The 11364-nt window shown below is 50.0% G+C and overlaps 4 protein-coding genes across 4 annotated transcripts; 3 read left to right on the top strand and 1 right to left on the bottom strand.

Moving 5' to 3' along the window:
• Positions 1–77: 77 nt before the first annotated feature.
• Positions 78–1821, top strand: BO80DRAFT_425935 (class I SAM-dependent methyltransferase). The gene is given in 11 exon segments (XM_025719643.1): positions 78–302; positions 353–387; positions 444–500; positions 513–516; positions 593–637; positions 682–717; positions 763–881; positions 934–959; positions 1004–1034; positions 1077–1431; positions 1476–1821. 11 exon segments carry the CDS (start codon positions 252–254, stop codon positions 1707–1709), a joined length of 993 nt encoding a protein of 330 aa, XP_025574473.1. The 5' UTR covers positions 78–251; the 3' UTR covers positions 1710–1821.
• Positions 1822–5821: 4000 nt separating this feature from the next.
• On the bottom strand, positions 5822–7099 carry BO80DRAFT_465573 (RTA1 domain-containing protein). The gene is made up of 3 exons (XM_025722730.1): positions 6722–7099; positions 6432–6674; positions 5822–6388 (listed from the first exon to the last, which is right to left on the bottom strand). Exons 1-3 carry the CDS (start codon positions 6873–6875, stop codon positions 5916–5918), a joined length of 870 nt encoding a protein of 289 aa, XP_025574472.1. The 5' UTR covers positions 6876–7099; the 3' UTR covers positions 5822–5915.
• A 309-nt stretch (positions 7100–7408) lies between these two features.
• BO80DRAFT_445847 (Zn(II)2Cys6 transcription factor) lies at positions 7409–8684 on the top strand (the record flags this gene model as incomplete). The annotated part of the gene is made up of 3 exons (XM_025721518.1): positions 7409–7477; positions 7523–8214; positions 8261–8684. The coding sequence occupies 3 exons, from the start codon at positions 7409–7411 to the stop codon at positions 8682–8684; spliced, it is 1185 nt and encodes a 394-aa protein (XP_025574471.1).
• A 152-nt stretch (positions 8685–8836) lies between these two features.
• BO80DRAFT_445846 (uncharacterized protein) lies at positions 8837–9225 on the top strand (the record flags this gene model as incomplete). Its single annotated transcript, XM_025721517.1, has 2 exons — positions 8837–8897; positions 8942–9225. 2 exons carry the CDS (start codon positions 8837–8839, stop codon positions 9223–9225), a joined length of 345 nt encoding a protein of 114 aa, XP_025574470.1.
• Between the last annotated feature and the right edge of the window lie 2139 nt (positions 9226–11364).

The raw sequence follows: 11364 nt of genomic DNA, 5'->3' as shown, positions 1-11364 counted from the left end.
CGGTACTAATCTCGAGCCGATCGCACTTGTGGGATAGCCGCCGCCTTTCTAGCTCATCTTTGGCTTTATTTTTATCGTCATCCTTTTGTCGTCACCCCTTCCTCGTTTTCTTTTTTTTATCTGGCCCCTTTTTGTTCTGGAACGTCGCATCTTGCCTGGGGTCGACAGCGGAGTGGGGATCGGATTACTGCTCGGCCGCACCGCACTTCTTCTCCCGCCATCCATCGTCCCGCCCGTCCTTTTTCACCACCATGTGTTCCGACCGCTCTCCTCCCCAGGACTCCAGCTTCATCGAGGCCGATGTTCGTCCCATTCTCCTCCTATTCTTGCAGCTTTGGACTAATCCTCGCAGAGCTTCAGCGACAATGACTCCACCTATCCCGGCTCGTAAGTTCCTACCCGCGACCTACCCGACGCGGTTCCACGGTGCTGACCGCGATCAGCCTGGGCGATGCCAGCTACACCACCAGCATCACTTCTAGTGCCATGAATTATGCGTACGTTTCTCCGCCTGCTGCGATGCCATTACTGACCCTGGCAGATATGAGGTACACAGAATCCGACCCCCGATGAGCCTCGGCTAAGTTCGCAGAACGGTCGCAGATACCATTCCTACCACGAGGGCGAATACATCCTGGTACGCCATCCGACCTGATAACAATTCCCTTGCTGATCTCACAGCCCAACGATGAACAAGAACAAGACCGTCTCGACCTGGTTAGTCGCATTGGATACAGCAGGGGACAGGGTTGACGGGAGCAGAGCCACCACATTTATCGCATGCTCTTCAAGGGAGAGCTGTGTCGAGCGCCAATCCAGAACCCCGCCCGCGTCTTGGACATTGGAACCGGAACGGGCATCTGGGCCATTGACTTTGCTGAGTGAGCGATGCGATACCTGATCCCTGATGATGGCAAGCACTAATGCGTTTAGCGAACACCCCGAGTCCGAAGTGATCGGTAAGAGGATTGCCGCGATGTCGGAATGATCACTGACGAGACAGGCAACGACCTCAGTCCCATTCAACCATCATGGTAGGTGTTCCCGCTGGATAGTGGGCTTGACTGACCGCGCAGGATCCCGCCGAATTGCCGATTCGAGGTCGATGATTTCGAGCAACCGTGGTCCTACAGCAAGCCGTTCGATTATATTCACGGTCGGGAATTGGAGGGATGCATTCGCGACGTCGACAACCTCTTCCGCCAGGCGTTGGAGAACCTGAAGCCTAAGGGATGGATGGAGATTGCGTCAATGGAGGTCAACACATACTCGGACGATGACACACACTTGAAGGCGAAGACGCTGCTGGAGGGCATTGTATATATGCACGACTCCGCCCGGGAGTATGGGAAGGACCTGGCCAGCGTGCACTCATGGAAGGATAAGATGGAAAAGGCGGGTTTCGTCAATGTCCGAGAGGAAATCTTCAAGGTGGGTTTCCCGTGCCGTTTGAGGATCAGCATTGACGGTCGCAGCTCCCACAAAGTCCTTGGCCGAAGGATCCTAAGATGAAAGACCTTGGTCGGTACCACCAGGTTAACATGTTCGAGGCATTGGGACCATACTGCTATGCGCTGTTCACACGGGTGATGGGCTGGCAACGACCGGAGATTGAGGTGTTTGTGGCAGGCATGAAGCAGGAGCTGCGCGATTTGAATTTGCATTTGTATACCAAGGTGCATATAGTGTACGGGCAGAAGCCAGAATAACGTCAGCACTGGCTTTCAGTCATGTGATGATTGCTGTTATGCCTAATAATGTTATGATGAACATGTGCTGCTCCAGACTTGCCACCAATATTGGGTGGTCTGAATCCATCCCTCTCATTCTCCAGTACTAATCCTAGCAACCAAGTGCGCTAAGAAGTACATTCCGTAGTCTACACGACGAAGGTCAAATACATACAATCCATACATCTTTTCCAGAAGTATACAATCCGCAATGTACTCTGAACCCTTCTTTCCAAACATCTCCACAACCCCAACAAAATAAACCCAAATTGCGACCCTGCAAGATCTCCTGCTAACGCTCATTCCACAAACAGCAACAGCGAAACTTCGATCCAGCACCTGTTCCGTTAATTATAACCCACAGTCGTTAAAAAGGTGGCTTACACCCCGCTATGCCAACGACTCAACGCCATCCCATCATCCAACCCGATGTCTCCGAAGTATGCCTTATCTAGCCGGCTAGAAGACTAGATCCGACCATGAAAATAATTCCTATTCCTCGCATAATTAGTTTGAACCCAGCTGTATTTATGCTGATTGGGGCACTTACCATGATGCCAACCAAACCTAATGGACTGGTGGCCTGGTCATCGATCTGTTTCACGTTGGCTGTGATTCCAGGCAGTGTAGTGTACCCTGCGAAGTTGGAGTTCACTAGTAAGACAGCTATGAATCACTCGCCCTCGGCCGAAGGAATAGTCCCAGCCAGATTATTTCAAGGAGTGGGTGATCTAACAGGCTAAACTGCGAATTGTTAACATCCGCTGAAGGGCACTGATGGTATCGCCTATGGAATAGTTCCGGGTTTAGGTTTCAGATCGACTTGCATAACAAAGGACTCGAAGAACCAAAAAAAAAAAAAAAAAAAGATGCCGAGGAGTATCGGGTGGGGAAGCTCGTACCTCCCATCATGGGAGATCAAAGTCACTCGTCCACTGCCAGGAAGTAGGTGGCCACAGGCCGTCGAGAAATTCAGAAACGTCTTAATGGTGTACACATTCTCAGTGTCTATTAGGACCAGAGAAAGATCAAAGTAGCCAAACTCCTGGTAGATGGGTTAATACAGCATCATGATATTACTATAATAATTAATATCACCAGATAAGAAATTAAGACGGTAACAAAGACTCGAAAAATGTTAGAAAATATTCATCCAAATCATACAACTCTGGACTCTCTCAGCTTCATTCCGGAAGAAACCTAGAGTAAAGAGCAGAATATAGGAGACCTCAAGCTCTCCAGTAAGAGGACCGGTAAGATTATTCTTATCACAGATACCAGTAATAGCACAATAACCTCCATTACAATTGAGACATTCTGTTCATAGGTAACTTTGTTGGCGCGATGCTGATTCCACATCCAACGAAGCGAGATCGTCGACCGAATCACCAAAACCAAATCCCAACCAGCACCGACGATATCTGAGCATCGATGAGCGTCTGCTCCTCAGAGGCAACAGAATAACGGTAAGTAATCAAGAACCCTCATTTACAGTTCGCACAGCTACTACCCAGTGTTTTGAGGGTCGTATGGTGTGTTCGTGAGATGTAGCTTCGTATAAGACTAAGACTGCGTTGAGGTCTAGTTTTGGTTCTTGTCTAAGCGTTGCAGGATATATGCACATATCCATGATGGATCCATGCAAAGATGGTGACGAGCGAGATAATGATGTTTTCACCCTGAGGCTCTCTCTCTCATTGACGATTTTCCTTTCGCCGTGTTAGGGAAAATAGATGGATCATCTTCGGGCAGGGTAATAAGTTCGTTGGTCGTCGTTATGACAGACTGATATACCCAGGTACGGGGATCTCTATGGTGACCGATCAAAGTATCGTTGCAATTACCTCTTCATCTTGTTGGTAGCAGTGGGATATTAATCGATGGCTGTGTCACATGTGTCACATGTTGGATGTAGGGAACTAAGACGTATAACTTCCCGTTGCAGATCATTTGATGCATACTCTCAATGCTATCCAGCTTATGATATTCACACACCGTGGCATTTATCGTCAAAGATATAACTTGGTCTTGTTTCCACTTCGGTTATGTTTGAGGTAGTTGAATGGAACATGCCAATCTCGACATCAGCTTCATCCGATCCAAGAGCAGCGCAGAGTACGATCCTCTTATTATGTTAATGGATATGTCCATATAACCACCACACAGCCATCGGCTGCCAAGACTTTAACACTGCGGAAGACATCATTCCTGGTAGATGCTGCATGCTCATGAAAAGCCCCATCATAGGTGAAACTCACTGTTGTTATCTGGATAATCGCCCATGTGCTTGCCGGGCATGTATATTCCCATGGACTCGGATACACCAGCTTCTATCCAGTGTTCTTGATTTGGAACACACCTTCGGTGCTGCGTATCATCTAGTTATCACCAAAAGCATAAGGAATGGCCTGATATCTGAAACGAGATGAATCAGCTAACCCGTCGTTAGCAGCTTGTTTGTTGAATCGTCCTGTTCAGCAGACATTCGCGCAAGTCTGACCGCACTTTGACACCATTGTGGAACGAGGAATGATTGTGTCTGGTAAATGGTATGGTATATATGTGTGTTCTTGCAGAGTTATACGATACGCTTCTTCTCGGTGGCTTTGTTGAATATGCCCCACGAGAAAATATCCACACATGCGACCTTAAATCTACAGAGCGTATTGTAGATTTCCTTCGGACTCGTTCTTGAGCCGCAGCGTTGTTGGATGCGTATGCTCCAAGCTATTTCCATACCTCCTTTGCCGAGTCAATAAAAAGGGTGATATATCTCGCTCATCCCCTAGCCTCATTGAGACCACCATAACCGGATGCAGACCTTCGATCACGCTGTTTCCATGTCGACGTCGTGATGATACATTTATGCTGGAGTTGGGCGAACGCCAGTCTGAACCTGGTTCGGTACTGATGGACGGCTTGGGGTTCGAGATACTGTCGTTATTTCTTGGACTAAGGATTGGCTGTTGTAGTGTGGGCTAATCGGTGAGGAAGATGTCGTTGGTTCGGTACAAGCGCTAAGTTAAGCGAAGTAATGTCGGATGCGATGGTGATTGATCCTGAGAACGACTTTGGTATTGTCCGGATTTGGTTCATCCTTTTCGTTGGACAAATTGGTAGGTTATAGATCTCCGGCTGTACTAATTCGATATATTTGCGGTTGACGGTATAAGACAAGGCCCGTATTTTGAAGATTCCATAGACGCCATGAATACAGTACCAGTGATATCTGGAGAACACCATACTCCTTTCTAGGCGAAGAAAAGCTGTCACAGAGATGAAGAGTTCACCAGACCCTGTAAAGTAGAGTATATACCTTCCCGGATGATTCGAGGTATATCCCTGCAGCGATAGAGACCACATAAGGACACCTCAAGCGAGCGAGCGAGCGTGGTTATGGCAGAGCGGGGGTGTGTAGCACCGATTCGATACGCTTTGGGTGGGATGATTGGAGTTTAATCTGGTCCACGCGGGATTATCTACGCGAAGACAATGGAGTATATAAGATCCGTCGGATGAATATGGTTGAGGGGTGGCACGAAAAATGGATGAATTAAAGGCGGAGGTGTCGATATTTACCACGGCCTTGTTGTGGTGGATATAGATGTGGGATGTTTATATGGCGAGATAAGGAGTGCCTCGATAGGCTCTATATTGATGCTTTCGTAACGGATGGGGATTAGGAAGTGGAGTGGACGATTAGAAGGTATATATATGAGGAATAAATAGGGTGGTTCCTGTAAGCAATTTCTTCTGTCGGCATCGTCCAACATATGAGTGGATATGATGTTGCCTAGGCTTTTTCGGGGTGTTTCGTTTCGGTAGGAAGAGGAAGAGGATGATTGAGGGTGTATAATTAGAACTCTGATTTTTATATGAGGGTGGGGCAATTGAATTACATCGAGTCATATGGAATGATGGAGTCAGTGTAGGGTTGAATGGGGGTAGTGATGCTGTTCAGATCTATCCGTCACATATAGGTAGTGATTAGGGTGTATTCCACACTAGCTGGCTATGAATAGGTCGGCTTCTTGAAAACTATTCATCTGACTAGCAGGAATGACACTGTATTCAATACGCTGATATTCATCCCGAAATCCAGTCTTTTTGATAGTGCCAAGAGATACTTTCAATTACCAAGAGAGAAATTTGAATATTCCAGCTGTATTCATAATCACCATGCATTCACGCTGCATTAGAATACACCCTCCGTAACTGCACACTCTCCGTCGACCCAACCTTATGCTCCTTACCTACCGAACCCAACACCTTAGACGGATGCAGCACACTCATAACCACCATAGCAAAGAACATCAACATCGCATCAAAAATATAACTGAACGCCTCGTGACTCATAATATACCCATCATTACCCCCCGCATACTCAATCATGCGAAACACCGACCGGATCAGAATGAGTATACTGGCGATATACAACCCCACCATCGTTGTCTCCCAATTCGCGGTGCGCCAGCCCATACGCGCAATGCTCGTGGATCGGGATATTTGGGTAGGGTTTCGGTGAATCCTATAATGGAATAGAGTGGCCACTACCACGAAGACGCTGAAGAAGATGAGCTGGATGGCTAATCCGCCCATGATGACGTTTTCGCCGGTGGTCATTCCGCTCGCGGTTCCGGTGGACATGAGGCCGCCGCCTGAGAGGTTAGTGTGGTTAGGAGAAATATGGATGGATCGTACCGGCGCCCTGCATGAGGAAGGATAAGACGTCGCCCGTGACGAAGATCATAGTCAGCCAGCGGATCGGGACCAGGCTGAGACTTTCGGCGTCCACGTAGGCGATGAGTCGGCCGAGGGTCATGTAGATTGTTGCGGCGTATAGAGGCGGTGCGAGCAGGATGAGAATCGCTTGGATGGCGTAGATCGATACACTTTGGGTGTTGCTGTGTGCCACTGCCCGGGCGATGTACCCAATGATTTGAACTATCTGGGGTCAGCATAAATCATAGTAGTACCCTGAGGCACCCTACAGATCCCGCCTAGTATGAAACAGGTAAAATACCAGGCCCTCGCTTGGACCATTTGGTAGACATGGTAGGCTGTGATGAGGATAAACAAGATGATGAAGAGAATGGCAGCGGCCAGCGATGGGGTGTACCGGTAGAGCTCGTATGAGGTACTCATCGTGGCGTACACCGTCGATCGCCCATTTGCCTACTAATGTTCTCGGTCCATGATCTGGGGATGCCTCGCATTTATTGCATTGATCTCCTGAGCATGGTTAATCTTAGATCACAGTTGATCTGATCGGAGCCTAAGCTACGCCGCGTCAACCGTTTCGTTCTCGCATTCGCTTTTTCACTGGCCATTGGCTGTGCCTGATGCCCGGATGGTGGAGACGATCGGACCTCAGACACCGCAACTCCGATGTGAAGTTGCTGCGCAAGATACGGAGTACGGAATAGATATATGAGATACGATTAATGAATTGCACCGGCAGAGGCAATGCCGACTGCCGACGCTATATTTGGGCCTGCGGAGACTAGGCTTTAGCGGCTCCACTCGATCCTTTGCTCGGACGCGTCGCTTCTCTTCTTGTCGTCGTCGTCTCTCGTTCTCGTTTTCGTCCTCGTTCTCGTCCTCGTTCCCGCTCTCGCGTATCGTATATCTCGCACTCGAAGTATCTGTGAAATTGTGCACCTCATCTCCGCACCAGAATGCCTCCTCGACGTGCTCATACGAAATCTCGGAACGGATGCGACCAATGCAAATCCCGTCGAGTCAAGGTGCGTCCCGGGCCTAGAAGGTGAAGAATCCGGCTCACCCCACAGTGCGACGAGGCCTGTCCTTGTGCCAACTGCGTCAAACGACACCTGACCTGCACCTTTGAACGTCGTCCCAAACCCGGCCCGAGTCCCCTCAGTCTGTCCGATCGCTCGTCCGACTCGCCAGCCCTGTCACTGCGGACCGACAATGCCATCGGTTCCTTTCAGCATCAGGTGGCAGATGCGTCTGCCTTTCTCCGCGAGTGGGGCGCACAGGACCCCGAGCTGATGCACCACTACTGCATCTATACCGCCAAAACCATGTCGGATCGGGAGGCGATCCGCGATGTCTGGCAGATCGAGGTGCCCAAGATCGCCTATGCGTATGAGTTCCTCATGCACGGCATCCTGTCGCTGTCCGCGCTGCACCTGGCCTACACGCGGCCCGAGAAATATAGCCACTATCTCAACACCTCCAACTTTCACATGGCCCTCGGGCTGCAGACTTTTCGCATCATCCTGCAGACGCCAACCGAAGAAAATTGTCGCGCTCTGTTCTGCTTCTCCAGTTTGATTATGGTGTGGACCTGCGGCGCACCGACCGACCTGGGTGATAGTCGTCCTCTAGAGAGCGTCATCCGGCTGTTTAACCTATGCCGGGGCATCATGACGCTTCGACCATTCATGCCGCATGTGGAAAACAGTACCCTGGCCCCTTTGTTCCTGCGCGATTTCCGATTCGAGGCCCGTCCGCCCCAGTAAGCCCCCCCGCCTATACGGTTCCACCCATGCTAATGGCGACAGGGACCATGACCAACCTATTCTATTCCCCGGGATCGACAATCAGCTGGAAGGCATCCGACGGCTGATCGCGTCCGAACCTTTGAGCGAGCAAACGAGACTCGTCTATCAGCACGCAATCGAAGGTCTCGAGAAATCCTTCTGGCGGCTGCAGACTTGTGAGAAGCCCGCACAATGCGGGATGATCTTCTTCTGGCCGATTAGCGTGCGCGATGAGTTTGTCGGATTCCTGGTGGACAAAGACCCCATTGGACTGGTGCTGCTGGCGCAGTATTGTGCACAGTTGTACCTGTTTCGGGGGTACTGGTTTGTGGAGGACAGTGCGCAGGAGCTGCTCGGTGGGGTGGCCGCGGCCCTGCCATCGAGACTGACTCCTTGGCTGCAATGGCCAAGACAATATTGCTCGAGTGGTCGCCTGCCTGTGTGACTTGGCAGGTGTCCCTCTGTCCCTTTTTTGTTGGTAGCGACCATCGCGGAGGGCTCGGGCCTTGGCGGTGCCTAGCCTGAATTGGTAAACCCACCACCTCAGGCCATCATCCCAGGCATCCAGCATCCAGCACCCCTTTCCTGGTCATCACCATGAGGATCCATCTCATCTCAGTTGTCCTGGCCGCCATCGGCTTGTCTCTTTTGGGTGGGGGTGAGTGTTCCTTGCTATCTCCGACCGTCTGCTAACGGATCCAGCTGCGCTGCTCTATCCTTGGAAAGCCCCGGGTGGCAATCTAGCCTTCTGCGCGGATTGCCTGGCCTATGTGAGAGATGTTGAGGCCATGTTTCGCGAAAATAACAGAGCGTGGGCCAATCAGCAGTTCTTCCGATACGCTCTGGACAAGTCCTGCCACGGACAGCTCCTAATCAGCGGCCACTGCCCCCAATATCGGCGGAGATTGCTGGAACAGCCCGGGCGGTACATGTCGCAGCTGGATCATCCCTATGAGGCCTGTCAAGCCATTCAAGCCTGTAAATAAAATGGCGTTGTGCTTCTCTTGATACCTGCTACGATGATAGTCATCACCTGTGATATACTTGCTTGAACATAGCAAGCCTCAACTGTGACATGTGAATCCAAAATCTGGCCTACTGGATCAAATCCCAGAATGCATTCTCTTTCACCGGTGATACCCAAGCCATGCTGTGGCGTTCTGGAGTGATGTATCTGAGATGAATTTCTATCGCGAATCCAACGGCACGGACCGCCCGAGTGACGCCCTTCAGTGACGAGCCTATACTTCTCGAACAGTGAGGCCATTTGAAGACTCCTGCCTATCGATTCACGAAGAGTTCAGTCACGGACGGTCATTCAAGTCTCCATGGCTGGTTATAAATACTACCTATTCCCCTGATCCTCCCCTCACTTTTTTCTCACACAGTTTATCCATCACCCAGCCAGATGTTCCTCTTTTCTACTACTATCCCGCCAAGCGAAGAACAATCCTAGCAACCGTGAAATTTAGAAGGATCATGGTCTTTCATAGCTTGGTGTCTATATTTTATGTTTTACTATAGTTTTTCACTTTCGGCTTGAAGCCAGCTTACTGGGTGATTTATCTCATGTTGTTCTGTCTCCAGTGTACCCAGAGCGGACACGCTATTGTAGCAAAATGTGCTACACAATCGACACCACTGGGGTGGTTGTCACGGCGATTGCATTGTCTATTCTATCGGTGTTACCTTTTTCACCTTTCTTTTCCTATTGTTCGTGTTGTTGACATCCTCTGTGGTATTGTTTGCTTATATTCCTTCGACTGCAATCTACCTGGTGGCTGCTATGAAAGAGGCACTTATATGTCTGTCATACTCTACGACAGACCCTCGACGGGATCTGTTTCGGCACATGCATCTGCTTTATGCCGCGGTCTATCGGTCTGTTGTACCTCCTTGAAGCCAGTTCAAAGGTTTACAAAGTTTTCTTTGAAGTACGCGTTCCGTCGGGCGATTTACCATGCCGCTGACCAATGACGCCTTGGATTCTTGTGCCCATGACCTTCTGCACCCCTGTATAGATCGCAGCGACTGGGGGAAGCAAAATGGACCACTTGGTCTTGCCTTCCAGTCGACCGTGCTGGATTATTGTCTGCAATCACCAATAAACCGACACATTGTCTTCTAGCCTGTAGCACATAGCACTGCAGAAAGACACGGTATCGAAAGTCATGCCGTTTTGGGGATCAAGGGGCACCTTGGATATGAATTCAGATGCCTACGGTGTCTGTGGAAATTGTCTGTTCTTTTCCCTGCGAAATTACGACCAACAATTTGTCGCAGACCCATTAATTACCGCGTTCGATGGACGACAAAAGGGTGATATCTCACCGTGGGTGGAACTTCGACATTTCGAGAAACCAAGCCTGTCATACCTGTGATCTGGGTTGTATGGTATCAGCTGAACGGATGACCTTTTCTACTGGCTGTGTCTGTTGCTGTCGGTTCTGGAACTATTCCTTGTGGGCGTGGACATCAGATGATGCGCTCCGTTGGGCAATATTTCGCTCTCTTCTTCTACTTGACGCGGTTGATGCACATGCTCTAAGGCTGCTTGCTGGGCGTCCTCGCTCATTGCGCGACTGGGACGGATCGACGTCTACGCAATGACACATGAAGACCTATATATGCGCTGGAAAGACTTCAAAGAATGGTCTGTTGGATTCCAGACTGCCGTCTCAAAGTGTCGCTGTCTCTCGGGCATCGGTTCCGTGTTGGAGATGTCTCACAACAGGATCACTGTCTGCTCCTCAGGCTAGCTTCCGCAAGGATAATGGACGACAGCATAAACGTGGAAGTGATCGCGGTTAACGGCCGCGTCTCGAGTCCCGAACGACAATGTCGACGCCGTCTTAGGTGGACTCTAATCTACTGGGGCATATTTTCTTGCTCAGATATGACCTCAAATCAATTAACGTCTGATTTAATCCTCCTATGAATTGGGAATGCCTGCTCCGGCATCTACTTCCGACCTCGACGCTTCGCTCGGGATGAACGAAGTCGACAGACGGGCATCGCAAACGGCAGTCCGTCATAGCTCAGGCTGTTGCAACGACAACCTCTTCGCAACTCTCATGAACTCTGACAGATCTTCGACGGAATGGTGGGTCTTTGTGATGCCTGCA

This window comes from Aspergillus ibericus, assembly GCF_003184845.1.
Source record: "Aspergillus ibericus CBS 121593 unplaced genomic scaffold BO80scaffold_24, whole genome shotgun sequence".
NCBI classification, from domain to species: Eukaryota; Fungi; Ascomycota; class Eurotiomycetes; order Eurotiales; family Aspergillaceae; genus Aspergillus; species Aspergillus ibericus.
Note: the sequence above shows the minus strand (reverse complement) of the source record. Positions and strands in the feature narration are given on the sequence as shown.